The sequence below is a fragment of the Trachurus trachurus genome, assembly GCF_905171665.1.
Source record: "Trachurus trachurus genome assembly, chromosome: 8".
Taxonomy (NCBI): Eukaryota; Metazoa; Chordata; class Actinopteri; order Carangiformes; family Carangidae; genus Trachurus; species Trachurus trachurus.
In genome coordinates, this window is record NC_139905.1 from 16,054,290 (window position 1) to 16,070,040 (window position 15,751).

The 15,751-nt window shown below is 42.0% G+C and overlaps 1 protein-coding gene across 2 annotated transcripts; it reads left to right on the plus strand.

Annotated features, from left to right (window-relative positions):
• Window positions 1-1,262: 1,262 nt before the first annotated feature.
• On the plus strand, window positions 1,263-15,751 carry srl (sarcalumenin). 2 transcript variants are annotated; one of them, XM_083977576.1, is made up of 7 exons: window positions 1,263-1,352; window positions 9,224-9,316; window positions 9,599-9,694; window positions 10,763-10,798; window positions 12,064-12,180; window positions 12,426-12,659; window positions 12,782-15,751. In XM_083977576.1, exons 1-7 carry the CDS (start codon window positions 1,292-1,294, stop codon window positions 13,591-13,593), a joined length of 1,449 nt encoding a protein of 482 aa, XP_083833702.1. In that variant the 5' UTR covers window positions 1,263-1,291; the 3' UTR covers window positions 13,594-15,751. The 2 variants fall into 2 exon arrangements, with proteins under 2 accessions (XP_083833702.1, XP_083833703.1); XM_083977577.1 differs by lacking the exon at window positions 10,763-10,798.

The following is a 15,751-nucleotide window of genomic DNA, read 5'->3' on the forward strand; positions in this document are numbered from 1 at the left end:
ACATGTAGTGCATACCATAAATAGCTTGTTGTGAAAAGGTTGTAAAACATGTTTTTACCTATCAGTCATTTTATCATTATCATTCTTAGGCTACCATGACACCATTGTTACTAGCCTATGGGAGGAATTTTCTTTACGTTTTTTTTTTTTTTTTTTAAGAAAGTGATTGTAGGCCATTTGAACATTTTGGACAATATGCTGTTCACTTGCTTTTCTCCGGAGAATTCAATTAAGGCATTCATAATTGTCCCTCAGATATGTAACACTACAGCTAGAAGCTGTTTAGCTTATCTTAGCTTAACTTGGGGGGGCTTCAGTAGGTGATAAAATACTAAAAGCCGTTATAAAGCTCACTACATTGTATCTTGTAAATCCAAAATACAGTATAGCACATAAATGACAAAATGGTAAAATTATATTTTCAAATTAGATTAAAGATTGTGTAGACAATCATCACTGCCACGAAAAAGTGCTAGACCACCAGCAACTCAGACCAAAATAAATAAAGGAAGCCAGCTAACGTTATCATGCGAATTGTAGCAAATAAATAAAAATGAAATGACTCTGCAGCCACCAAGAGGAGGAAACGCTGAAATTCTGTAGCAGCTCCTGGGGGGGGGGGGATCCACCATTGCACTATCCACTGAGACTGTAGTCACAGGAATGGGACTGTCACAGCCAGTAAAAAAAAAACTACAGCCTGTCAGCTGCTGGCAGGGATTCGAACAATTAATTTGTGCTTTCTTTCTTTTTCAGCGGTGATTATGGTTTCTGCAGCAGAGACAGCCTTGATAGCTGCATAGATGTTCTCATCTGACTCCTGTCAAAAAAGGCAGTAAGTACATTTTCCTAAACTGTAAAGCCATTTATAAGATTCACCTTTGATCTGCTGATATCCTTTATTCTCGGATTTAGGCTGCTGATACAAGACCAGTATAACCTTTCACTATTTTACATCTTGTGGCTTGTATGTTATTTGAGGTATCTTTTAAGAAACCTGAAATGACCGACAATGAGAAGCTGTTTTACAACTGAAGGAAAAAAAACTGGTCTTTGTACAGTGATGCTGAGGCTCAAGCGGTGACCTCTCTGAATAGCAGAGTCAGCTGCTCGTACATATAGAGTCCCTGTGGCATGCTATGACTCCTGCAACACCTCAAACACACAGATCTCAGCCCCTTTTACCAGCTGGTTCTATCTGAGCCCCGCCTCTTCTGTCTGCATGCCCTTTAACCTTTCTGCCTTGGTATATATAGTCTGTGAGACTATCAGAGTTCTCCTGGCAGCCATCATGAAGGGTGCAGTCTCATTCTGCTGTTTCCTCTCCCTGCTGCTTTTGCAGGCCACAGCAGGTAAGAAGCATTTTAGTCAAATAACAAGTAGGTTGCTCCTGTTTTATGCGAGGTGGTGTACTGTGGGCACCGGTTTATGTTTTTCTGCTGACACGTGACATGGTGTAAGTTAAGAGAGTTTGGTTGACTGCTTTGATGGTTCAATTACACAGTCACAGTATAGATTATAGGTTTTGTTAAGTTTTTACACTGTTAAAATTCAAATCATGTTATTATTATAGGGTTATCATGTTTATTCTGGGGGCAGTTTGTTCAAGAATGGCGTTGACTCCTGGAAGCATGGTAGACGGGGACAGTGATAGTCATGGGGACACCAGACGGAGACAGAGATAGAAACATTACCAGGGTCTTTCTTTGTCACCGAGCAAGACTATTCATAATCTGTCCTAGGTTATGATTAAACTGTTGTCATCCAATACAAAATGATGGATTTAACTGGCTCTTTTTCATCTTTTTAATTATTAAAATCCACACAAAAAAATCCCACTGTAATGCCTAACACTTTTGATGTATGAGCACATCTTACCCCCATTTTGGTGAGCTTCCTAAAGGAGAGCAGTCGAGGATTATTCAAGATAGAGTTCAGCCTCTCCTGTGACAGCATGTCAGCTGTCCTAACGCGTGGCACCAGCTGATGGAAAGTCTTAGTCTAACCAAGGAGAGGAGAAAAACCATGCTGGAGCTTAAATGGACACTGAGTTTGTCCTCTTCAACATCAGGATCCGTTCATTTGGATCGAATGGAATTGTTATCTACTACAATTCAGTCTGGAAGAAAATAATCCACCCATCAAATTCTTATATTTCCTGTGATGATAATCCATTGTATCATGAAGCAGAGTGACAACGTGATTCTCTCAGTGAACCTGATTACATGGCACCCATGGAGTTGACTGTTGGGGTGACAACAACTTCTCCAAGACTACCCACTCTAACAACGTGGACTGGTCTGTGGGTTTGGACTGGATTGCCGGTTGTCGTTACCCTTGTCTGTCACCCTTGTCCGTCCTTGGGGTGGCGTTCGGCTCCACAGCCCGGAGCCAGGCCTCCATATTCCAGGCTACTGTCAGGTGTCTAAGATTGGAAGGCCTCCTGAAACCCAACACTGTCCACTACAGTTCCTCCCTCCATTCGACCCTCTCCCCTCCCCTCCCTCACAACTCCTCACCCCTCCCAGCCCTATGCTCCCTTTCGATACACTGCACAGCTGCTGTCACTCTGCACTGTCACAATCGCAATTTATTCCCAGCAGTTGGCCTTATAGGGACATGCATTCTCCAGGCAGGAGGGGCTGTGGCTGCTACTCATGCCTTTATAGACCTCCTCTGCAGGCCCATGCAGGTGTCTTTTTGTGGCCTCTGTCTTTAAATCTACTACATGTGCATAATAGATATTGATTTTTTCCCCTGTAGAGCACATGGGCATTTTGGTTTCAATACCTGCACATTATGGATAATTGTGAGAATCATGAACTCCTTGCCTCAGTGTGTAATTATTTGTGTTATTGATTGGTTCGATCTCTGCCGGGAACTCCACTGGAGAAGCTAATTCTACAAAGTGGAGTAGAAGGGGAAATCTTCTTCTAAAGGAATGTGAAATTGATTTGATATCATTTCATTATAGCTTGTCTATCAGCCCCGGGCAGGGCAGATATCTAGTACTAGAAAGCAGAGACATAACATTCTATCATAACGCTGCAATTTACAAGGTTTCATGTACATTTTGTGAAAGAAAAAAGCAACAGCTCAGCTGGCACATTTACATGACGTGATGTCTTAATGTTGTGAAATCTTACACTCACCTCTGACACGTGTCTCTGTTCCAATTTAAAAGTTGAAGCAAGTTGATTTTTTGTAGTTAATGCATTGTATTTATTGATTATTTAGAACAGTTTACTTTTGGAGCAAGTAAGGACACCATGACTTTGGACATATGTCATGTCAATATTCTGATGTAATAATGCTCTGCATACATCACTGTATGAATAGAAAGCATTAGACTCAGGTGTAGTGATGTGAATGCACCAGGGACACTGTCATTTCCTTTACAGTCATTTGGTGTTAAATAGCTTCCATTTTTACACCAACTCAAGTGAAGTGTGAATAGATATGTTACATGACCAACCTGGCTCCATGATGCTGCTCACTTCTAGAGTCTGACACCACATAAAGCTGACGTATATTGGTAAACATAGGTTACTATAGTAACTATAGGGTTATTATAAGGTTGCCAGAAACTCTACACTAGCCAAGTCTTGTGTGAATGGCTCTGACTGCTCGAAAGAGGATTGAAGCTGTCTTCAGTGTCCGATGTCATACATAGAGATTGAGTTTGAAAGGAGCTCAAGACAGCTGCTAATAATAAAAAAAAAGACATTAGTACATATATAATTATGGCATATTGCTAAAATGTTCCATGCACTTAGCACAGCAAACAGTGCTAAAGAGATTATGACTTTACAGTAATGATATACAAATGTATCAGAACATCTTTCAGGCCTTGATTAGCTCTTCACTAGTGTGTTGATACTCGGGGTGGTAACACTATCCATCCTCAATACATGAAAAACATCTCTGGCCTCCTCACTTTGCACTGAAAGTTAAAGGCGCACCGTCTCCACGTAATCCCCTCTGAAGGCATGAGGCATGTCTGGGACATCCCTCTCATGGCAGTAGTAGAGGGGACACATCAGTCATGCTTAACTGCCCTACAACATACCCCTCCTTTCTTTAAGACAAGCCCCTTCCCCTTAGTCCCAAGGGCACCTGACGTCCTTTCCTGGCTTTTGAACAGGAGAGCAGGGATAGAGGCATCAGATCAACACCTCAGCGTAAAGTGCCTTTGCCCTTGTGGCTTCCTTCGAGCCTGTCACACAACTTCATGTCCTGACCTCTAGAGGACTAAGAATCTGGATGATAGGCTCACATAAGATGGTCAATAGTGAAAATGCACCAGGATTTGGATCAAGAAGTAGTCCATCTTTTGATGAAAAGACTTTATATCTTATATCTGCACCTTCAGTGCAGGCAAACAAAACCTGAGGTTAGCTTGTGACTAGATTTCGTTGTACTGCGCTGCTCAATGACAATAAAAAGGAGTTCTACTGGACTGGATGTCATGTGTAAAGGAACTCTATAACATCCTTGTGCACATGGTTAGGCTGTATGTACTCAGTCGTAGATGTCTCTAAGTCTCCAGACTGACCAACAGTCAAAGCCTTAAAATAGGAGGCAGCCATGCTGCCCCCCACCTCTGTCCATTTTCTGACCCATTGTGGGGCTATTCCTGACTTCGAGGGAGCACTAGTTCCACAAGCTGTGGCACCTGTTGCCATCTGTGGCCTCTTCTCTCCACGCCCTGCACAAGTTCTGCTGACTGCTCTCATACTTCTCACACTTACTGGAAGAAGAGTCACGTGCATCTTTATGGTTCGGGCTTTGTTTAACAATTTATATCAAATTAATTTGGCTTCCTCATTATGGAGATGAATATGCGGTACCTTTGTGGAGAGAAAAAGAAAAGTGGCTTATGTATTAGTGGAAATTACATCCTAGGTATTTTTACAAACCAGTGGTTTGTGTAAAAAAAGAAAAACTTTTTTGAGCCCATTTCAATTTGAGCCTCTCCACAGATCTTTCCTGTGGAACCCCTTGGCCTTCAGTTAAGGTTGTCTCAATACCCCTGTGCTCAGGATAAATCCTCTGACTGGGGGTTCCAGGCCTGCTGCCCTCATCATGTTCAGTTTAATTCAATTTACCTTCACTGTGCTGCAAGCAGAACATGATCCTGGGGTTTTACACACACACCTAATATATACTGTGTAAATACACATGGCTGCAGACACACAGCAACACACACTATACCCACCTAATACCTGGGGTGTTCCCCTGGTTATATGCTCTGAGTAGAATAAATCTTATTAGCCAAGTGTAGTAGCTTTTTCGGCTGGCACTGGATGACATTTGTTCCCGTTATTAACTGTGGTTGTACAGTGAAATTTGAATATTTGGAGAAGTAAAACAGAGAAGAGTACTTAAACTTCAGCATCATATTTGCACATTAGTTTTGTGCTTGCAGTTGTTGATTGACTTTATTCCTGATGTTTGAATAGCCTCTGCATAAGAATCTATACTTGAGGCATGACTTACCCAGACACTGAGGCCGTGGTGGGCTTAAATCGCCAACATTCCTGCTGGATGTGCCGATGCCGTCAGAATGTTTCTCCAAACTGAGGGAGGGTTGTGTGGCAACGGGCTCAGTGAGGACACATGGTCCTGGGTGCAGATGTCCAGGGTTCAACTCCCCTGGCGCCTGCTGGGTTCATTTTGAGCGCTGATGCAAGGCCCGCCGTCCGTGGGCAATACTACCTCTCTGATCTTTGCGGAGCTCTGTCCCGGGGCCTCCATCAGGGATTGACTGGATTGGAAGGTGTTAACAAGTTCACGGCAGTTAAGGCCCACTCAAGAGGCTAGTGTTAAAAGATACGACTCTCCTGAGTCATGAGTCAAGTTACAGAAGCCCCAGTAAGCCGTGGGTTCTGCCAGGACAGGCTCGTGCATCGAGGAGATAGCTTTGTTCCTCAAAAGCCACTTGAGCGTCCTTGTTGAAACATCCTTCATGTCCTCCGATGGAGGGGCTTCCTCAAACTTTTCTTTCTCTTCTTTTTGTAATGCACCTTTACCCAGCAGCAGACCACTTACCCAGCTAACCTGACCTGAGAGTCAGATTTGAAAAATGGCAGCCATGTATCACAGATGGTGCTGCACAAGGATGTTGCTTAGGCCTACTGTTATTATTATTATTATTATAGGTCAACAAAAACTAGCTGTCTTAATGAATGTCTATATTTTTTAAGTTTATTTTGATATTGTATGTCACATACATATTACACTGAGCAGAGTGGTACATGGTCATGTGTTTATGTGTTTTTTGAGGTCACATGCAAAACTACCCTTGCTGCTTTGGAAGGACTCTTCCTGTCTCCCTCCCATTCATTGGTGCTTTCTAGAGAATAAAAACAAAACATGCAGCCTATTAAGCTACTGTATCCAAAAGCGTAGCAATATAGCCATGTACTGTATGTAGACCTTTTTAGGCATTGCAGCATTACTCATACCCTTCTTTTATTCTGGCTCCTAACCTTTTGCTTTCTTTTGCACATGCACCGTGCTGGGAGGAACATTACACAGGTTTATTTTTAGCAGGTTGACTCGGAGAGAATCATCAGTGCTGTGCTGCTCCTCGACCAGCAGTGTGTGTCAGTGCTGCCACACTGCAAAGGGGCGACCGTGTAGCCCGAGCGATATAATGAAAAGTATATTCCTTCAGGCTTTCCTGTGGTGTGATCCACTTATCAGCCAAATCATTAAATTCATAGACTCGTCACTCAATACTCCTCCGCTGGGACACACTTACTGACCCAAATCAATGTAAACTAGTTTGCGTCATGCTTGTAAACAAACAGGCCTTCAGATGACTTTACTTGTCATTTGATGCACCACTGATTTTGGCCAACACAACATGCCATTCTGACTCTTGGCCACTCACACTACAAGTCATCGACCACATGGCCAGTGGCTGTACTCCAGGTTATGGTGCTGGATGCCATGACACTGCTGCCCTCTGACACGGTGGAGTCTTTTCATGTTGATATACAGTTTATTATTGAGTGTGCAAAACAATGTCACTACCCAGCACTACTTTGTTGTGGTACAAATCTGTCCTCAGATTAGATCATGGCACCAAAAACAAGTCAAGTATCAGTATGCAGATGGTTGAGACAGAATTATGAATGATTGACAATCAATTTGAACTATTATACATAATTTCATAAAAACAACTAATATTTACAAGGACATTTTACCTTAATGGAGCTTATGTAATTTGTTGCCATGCCAGAGAGTGTGGTGTGGTTCATTAGGATACGACTGAATCACTCCCACAATGACAGTACCTACAAGTACCTACAAGTACCTACTAGTACCTACTAGTTTTGATATTTTTGAGATCCTATTGCATTTGCTCCAGCTCAGTGTGGTGTAACAAATTGACTGAGGGGAAAGGTTTTTGCTCCTCTGGCTGAAGTAAAAAAAATCTGCAGTAAAAAAAATAAAAAAATAAAAAATCCTGATGAAAATATTTTACCTTCCCCCAGCAGGTGCCTCTGCTTTATACCAGTCAGCGTTTGATTTGTGATGAGTATTGCACAAATGCCCAGACAATAACCTGGGCTCAGCAGGTTTCTTTGCCAGTCACCAGCTGAGATCAGAAGGTTGTGCCTTGGGCTGCAGCAGCTTTTCATGCTTTCTGATCCTTCTCATCTGAACATGGTCTATTACTTTCATAAGACTGCAGAGTCAACGTGTTGTTGTGTGACTTTCCTCAAGGATTGATTTATTGGTTGATTTTCGATGTCAGATTGCTATAGCAAATTGAATTTAATTGGTCTCTGTTGACATGAAATAGTTTTTATTACAATATCAATATTCAGACTATGGCGTCTGTTTTCCTCAGTCTGATTTACAATTGAATGACTGCAATAAATCACTCTATAATATCAGATTCAGTATTCTACTAGCATGCTGTAAATACCTTTAAAATTCCCTAACAACTCTATTAGGGGACTTTCTGGTAGCTTGGGTGCTGAGGCCCAAAAACCCCCAGGGTACGGAAGTGTGAACAAGGAAGACTTCCCAACTGCTCCTATATATAGCTCGTAGCCGTAGCAGGTTTGTCTGAACCCAGCAGAGCCGTGTGGGAGGTGTTACAGGGAGGCCTGTTCCGAGACCTGGGCACACAAGGACAGGCCTCACAGCCTGATAAGTCTGTGATAGGTGGATAAATATAGAAGAAAAAAGACAGAGGATTGAGCATCATTGTCTCATGCATATTACCGATGAGAATGGTCACCGAATTTGCCACCTAGCTTAGTTTGAAACGGGGGAAGTCCCTCTGTCTATCTCTCTTGTCTTTGCTGTTGTCGTTTTAAGCCCATAGTGATGTCAAACAAATGTCTTTGTGTGTTTATTTTTGGCGTTTGCGTTCTAAATTAAGAGCTGATTGTACTAACAGCTGTGATCTAAGCAATCTGATATGTTCAAAAGTGGAGGGGAGAGTCACTGAAATACCACACGCTTGTACAGTGTTAGGTGCAGTGTTTAGCTTCTTTTTTTTTTTTTTTTAGCTTTTTTTTGTGTCTTTTAAGAACATCCATGAACGTCTGCATATTCTGACATCAAAACTGATGGTTCTGTGATTTTTTGCATCCATAGGGATGAATAAAGTGTTACGTTCAATGCTTGAAAGTTAAGATCTCAGGCTGGAGTGAAAATGACTGTGGGGATGATGATCCTGTTGTATAGTTAATACTCCAAAGGTTTTTATGTTTAGAAAGGATACAGCAAAACAGAGAGAGGTGGAAGTGAAGACAGCAGAAAAGAGAAAAGGTATAAGTGGTGTCTTTTGTACAATGCAACTTGCCTTAATTCGATCAGGATACAGCTCTAATATCTTTGACATGTAGAATGTATAATAGCATCCAATGCAGCTGTTGTCCTGTTGTTATTATAAATTATTTCTGCATGACATTTAAATTTCCAGCAGTAGCGATAGATAGCGAGATGCAGGGTGCACTGATTGATGTGTACCCAGAAATAGCAGCACCACTGGCCTCAGTAGTGAAGCTTTGTTGAAAATTGTTAATGATGCATCAACAGCCCCAGTAGGAGCTCCATAATGAAACTGTCACTGTGGTTTGGTTTTCACCAAATCTGGCCACCTGGGTCCACTTCCATTACTCTTTCATCAGGCCATTAAAAATATGCGCTGAAGATTTGAACTTGGCTAAAAATTGTTCATGTTGTTTTTTTACAGATGAAGAAGAATTCATCTCCGTCCTCAGAGACAGATCTCACATTGATGAGACGCTGAGACTTGCAGCTGAAGAAAAAGCGGCAGACTATGCAGGTGAGGATCAAAGATGATTCATGTTTTTTTGTAAAGCTTTGCACTTGAACTGCATTTGACAGATGGGAAGCAGCTCCAAAAAATACAGTAATAACCTTCCATTTCTTTCCTCTGATTTCCCTTCTACTTGCAAAGATCTTTTTGATGTTTGACCACTTGATCTCAGCAGGTGGAAGTGACGGTGAAAAATGTGAAAGATGTGACAAGGGGTCATAGGGCAAAAGGCAGGGAAGCCTATTTCTAATCTTTTTCATCTTTTCCTCTCTTTATCTTGTCCTCCAGCGGCTATACAGAGATTGCGGAAGATTTACCACACGTCCATCAAGCCGATGGAGCAGGCCTACAAGTACAATGAGCTGAGGCAGCATGAGATCTCAGGTACCACAGAGGCTCCGGCCATGTTTGCACCTTGCTCTGTTGCATCAGTTCTTTGGTTTTGTTGCCTTGGTGACTGATTTCCTGACTTGTTTGTACACATATCCACATCGTAGGTGTCGGACATGATAGTGTGTTCTCTTACTTCTTCACCTTTTGGGGCTTTTTGGGTTTTATTTTTCTCTCGTCTCTTTTTCAGATTTATTATTATCTGTGACATTTATTATTTTATGTGGGGCACAAAAAACTGTGAAGAACTAACTTTATATTCCTCAGTTTATAGCCCAGTCTACATAGGGATTAGTTGTTAGGTAGGCCAGGGCCATCGGTGGATAGAGCAGGCGCCCCATATGCAGAGGCTATAGTCCACATCGCAGCGGCCCCGGCTCGATTCCATCCGCGGCCCTTTGCTGCATGTTGTCCCCCCTCTCTCTGTCCCCCCATTTCCTGTCTCTTTACAGCTGTCCTGCCAATTAAAAGCCTTAAAAACCAAAAATAAAATAAAAACAAACATAAAACAAACAAACATGGTAGGCTATATTGTTGTTGAGAAGTGTCAAGTTTTCTAAATCACTCCATGAATACTCCTTTTCTAAATATTTCTTCCCCTTTTTCATCTATTCTTAACCCATTTGCAATGTTCCTGTTCCTAAGGATTCTGCATAATGTGCTGTTTCTTCACACACTAAGCTCAACACTGGCCTCACAATAACAACAATGAAATAAATTAAATGAAGCTCGCCCTCTTGTGGCTTTTCGGGCTTAGTATGCAAGAAAACTTGTCAAATTCCACTTGTGTCAAGACAGACAAAAGGCTTCACCCCATTGCTTACTCCAGACATACCATCCATTTGCAGACAGACATGTTTGACACATTAGGTCAAATATGGGACTAAATCATATTGACCATCCCCACCTATTCATAGACATTGTTGTTCTACCGCTTCCCTGTTGCTTGTAGACCTTACTCCCTCACTAAGCTATCCTCACTTTCCTCCACCTCCTGTTCCCTTCACTTTTCTGTACCCCACCCTCCTTTTCCTGTCCTCTCCCCATCCCCTCATCTAACAGCCTACCCCGGACGAACCCTGGGGGACGCAGCCACAGGTGGGTGTGGTCTGGGGCTCACTTGTGCATGGCACTGCCTGAAGTGCTCAGCCCCTTCCTTTCACACCCCCTCATTTGTCCTCATACATTTCTGAGTCACTTGACTCAGTATAAATACTGCACAGCTCTCTGTGGGTCAGAAATTTCAACACCCGGTTCAGTGTTACACCCAATTTAACACTGATGAGGGTTGGTCAAAGTCATCACTGTGATGCACAGAGAGCAGCAGTTTTATACGTTACATGAATGAAAAGGAATTTACTCTTTCTTGATTTCATTCAGAATTCAAAATCTCAGCCAAATCTCCATTCATTTTCATTTATTCATTTTTGAGACTGAAAAGGGAAGACATGTGAATAAATAATAGGGGACAAAACAGACTCAGCTTGGTAGTTTAGATAGCATGCTAGTATAGTAATAATAGATTAGTAATTGGGGTTGAAATGCAATACGGCATGTGCAGTTCTGGCTTTAGGGCACACTTGAGGAGGGGGCACTGGTGGGAAAGGGTGGTCAGTGTTCAGCTGGGAGTAACTTGATTGACTTTTTGTCAAACTTTCCACAATCATCAGGAGTGTGTTTTTTTTCTTCTTCTTTGAAATACTTTCTCTTTTTTCTTTTCTCATTCTTTGTCTTCCTTTTGGGGGGTATTTTTACCCTCACTTTTAGTTGGATTAATTCAATTTTACATCAGTAGGTCTCTATCAGATCTTAAATGCTTCCTCCCCCACCCCGACACCATGTCCACCCACAACACACATGGCAGCTTGAGACACACAATTTGCTCACCAAATGTTGTCAGAGTAATAGCACTGCTTTGTTGTGTGCCATTGATATATGACTGCAGCATCTCATTGATTTTTTTCCTATGCTATTAAACAAGCCTGACAGCTTCAATGTGTTTCTTTGTTTGATTTTGTTACTATGTCTTCAAAGGTCTTCCTCTGTACTCTGGATTAAGAGTGACAGTGCTACTCTGTTGTGTTCCTTGGTGTCTTTCAGACTAGTTCATCCCAAAAACAACACCAAGATAGATTGCCCTTTCCTCTGGCACAAAAAGAAACTGTACAAAACATGGGATAATAACACAGAACAATAAAAAGATCTAACACATTTTCTTATCTACAACAAATACAATCCTCTGCATCATTTTATAATCAAAAAATGATTTTAAAAAAAATGGGACGAACTTGAGAGGGTCATTCATCATCATTTAGCCATCCTGCTGAGATTTTAACCATTGTGTGCTTGTCCTTGTCCAACAGATGGAGAGATTACCTCCAAACCCATGGTGCTCTTCCTGGGACCCTGGAGTGTCGGCAAATCCTCTATGATCAATTACCTCCTGGGCTTGAGCGACAGCCCCTATCAGCTCTACACAGGTAGGCTAAAATACAAACATTTGCTTTAATTTACCAGTACTGTAAACAATATTAAATAGTATAATCACTGTGCTGTAATCCAGCAAGAATGAGGTAAACCTAAAATGCCATCATAAATCTACCGAACTATTCCAGAGACAGCACCCATAACTTTTTTTTATGACCTACTAAATCTAAATCTCGTCCCCTTGCTAGTCCTGTTCTTGCTAATGTATCTCTCTGTTTCTGCCTTCATTTGTTTTCAGGAGCTGAGCCTACTACCTCTGAGTTCACTGTCATTACGCATGGGGAGAAGATTCGCTCTGTTGAAGGTATTGTCATGGCAGCAGACAGCTCTCGCTCTTTCTCACCCCTGGAGAAGTTTGGACAAAACTTCCTGGAAAAGCTGGTTGGTATTGAGATGCCCCACAAGCTGCTGGAGCGTGTGACCTTTGTGGACACACCAGGAATCATTGAGAACCGCAAGCAGCAGGAGAGAGGTGAAGCAGAAACATTGACCTTCAGTGTGCAAATGTTCTCATATCACAATTTAAATACAAAGCGGCAGGGTACAACTCAGCTTCTAGTGGTAACCGCTACTCTTTTCTCTTCCTCTGCCCAGGCTACCCTTTCAATGATGTTTGCCAGTGGTTCATTGACCGTGCTGACCTGATCTTCGTGGTGTTTGACCCCACCAAACTGGATGTTGGCTTGGAGCTGGAGATGCTCTTCCGTCAGTTGAAGGGTCGCGAGTCTCAGATCCGCATCATCCTGAACAAGGCTGACAACCTGGCCACTCAGGACTTGATGAGAGTCTATGGAGCACTCTTTTGGAGCTTGGCTCCCCTCATCAATGTTACTGAGCCTCCTCGCGTCTACGTCAGCTCCTTCTGGCCATATGACTACGCACCTGACACCAGTCTCGAGCTCTTCAAGCGAGAGGAAATCTCCCTTCTGGAAGATCTGAACCAAGTGATTGAAAACCGCATGGAGAACAAGATTGCCTTCATCCGTCAGCACGGCATCCGTGTACGCATCCATGGCCTGCTGGTGGACCGCTATGTCCAGACCTTTAAAGAGAAGATGAGCTTCTTCAGTGATCCCGAGCTTGTCTTCAAGGAGATTGTGGATGATCCAGACAAGTTCTACATTTTCAAATCAATCCTAGCCAAGACCAATGTCAGCAAGTTTGACCTGCCCAATCGTGATGCTTACCGTGACTTCTTTGGCATCAACCCGATCACCAATTTCAAGTCCCTGGCGGGTCAGTGCTCCTATATGGGAGGCTGCCTGCTGGAAAAGATTGAGAAAGCAATCACCAACGAGCTGCCCGCTCTTCTGAGTAGCATTAACTCTGGCAAACAGCCTGGCTTGTCCTCCTGCGAGGCTACTGGCTGTGGTGAGAAGCCAAAGAATCGCTACCGGAAGAACTGACGAACACAAAATAACTTGAGTAGGGGAAGTAAGGAGAAAGTGGGGGTGAAGAGAAGGGTCTGGTAGATGCCAACCCTGCTTTTTTCAGAATGTCTGTATTGTTAAGGAGACAGAGGAGAGGAGATTAGTGTTTGTTTGTTTTTTCCTCAGGAGAATATAGGGGGAGGTGCATTTAAGAACTGTGGAAATGAGGCAAATAGTGGGAGGGAAGAATTATTGTTTGATTAGGCAGCTTAAGGACACAAGCGCTGAAGAAATGAGAACATGCTACTAATCACAGAGTTTTGTGAAAATACATGCCCTCCTCTCTCCCTTGCACAATCATAGTGGACTGTGTGGGATTTGGGGATATGAGGAAGAAATGATGTAAAGAGAAACAGAAATGGAAAAAAAAAGTAATATCAAATAAAAATTGAAAATCCTGAGACTTAAAACAGTCAAATACCAGCTCCCTTGTATGTGAATAAAATGGGAAAAGTGGAATTAGGAGTTGCGAATTTGTTTTGTAAAAGCTTGAGAATTTCATTGCAACAGGTTAATTCCATATGCTTCAGAAGTCGTTTTTGAAGTAGCCTTTTTCGTGGGTGCTATACAAAGCTTTTGAGTTTGGGTGTCACCCAAGCTTTTTACATAGATTAACATTAACATTGCATGCTAGACATCACTTCTTATTTAACAGATGCATGTATTTTCTTTCTAATAATCTCAAGTAATAGTTCCTTGTGATACTGACACCAGAACCAACCCTGCCATGCATTAAATAAGGCCTTTGTTTCTTAGCTTTAGATGCTCATCAGTCTTGGTTGTTGACAACCTGTGAAATGAGCACTGTAATGGAAGCGGAGGTCAGGGTTCAAGGGTCAGAGTCATCAGAGCAGGGTAGATATGTTGATTCTGCTTCACTTCTTAACTGTTCTGTTCATGTCTATAAATTTGCCACGTCTGGCAGAGATTCAGTACTATGTTATGATTTTTTTTTCTTCAGTGATAAGCTTCCCAGCTTTTTTAGCTGAATGACCATAAACATTACACATGAGAATGTGTATGAATTACAGCTGTCTTTATCCATTTGTTCTACCAGTTCTTTTGCAGGTTAGAAAGATATTTATTGATTTTTCTGTGTAAACTTTCCAAATGGGCATTGAAGTAAACTGTATCTGTGTACTGAACAATCCTGCCCCCCCCCCAAAAAAAAATTGACAAACCCTTGCTGCAAGATTGTGATATTAGAACTCTGTGATAATGGACTTCTCGGTCTGCAAAGAGGTAGCCTACCTCTGCTAGAGGTAACAGAAAGGAAAAGGTGAATTGGGAGACTCATGAGTTGACCCCTGACCTCTGTGGAAAGCCCCTTCATCCACAACGGTTTGGAGTTATACAAATCAAATTTGCAATTCCTTATGTAAGCCTACCTCAGTGAACCTACCAGGAGTATGGCATGGCGAAATTGCTTAAAATAGTTTGACATTTTGGGAAGCAAGCTTATTCGACACTATTTTTAAGCTGGGTGCTGTAACTTTTTGGAGTCTTGTTATCATGAGGTTGCTAGGAAACCTGCATAGACTCAAGTAAGTTTCTGTGCCAAGCCAGGATCTAGTCAGGCAAATAAACCTAGCTCTCATAAAACTGCAACGTGGCTCTTTTACACTGTTTTTTCTTTTTCTTTTTTCAAATTAATTAGGGAGCTTATGAGTTGCAGGTGGGTGAACTTTGTTAACTTTTAACAGATTTAGGCTAACTATTTCCAACTGTTTTCACTTCATGCTAAGCTATGGTAATCAGCTGCTGGCTCCAGCTACAAACTGTATTTAGAGATCTCTATGAATGTGGTATCAATTTACCAAAATGTCAAACTAATGCTTAAAAGGCAGGGTCCTAAATCGTTGAAGAACAGGTATAGTACTAACTATGACTCCAGAATATACTAGGTTAAATCACTGACAAATACTCTGCAAGTTCTCTCTTTGTCTTCACTAACCCCGTTGTGTTTTTCCCAACTAAAATCTGAAGCATTATGGAACAGAGAAGAAAACAAACTGACCACAAAACCCTGATGAAACTGAGTGTGTGTGTGTTCCACAGGATGTTTGGTATGTTTACACTGCAGATCCAGAACATGCCCACTAGAGAGTGCTGTGTAAAAGTGTAAAAAGTTATA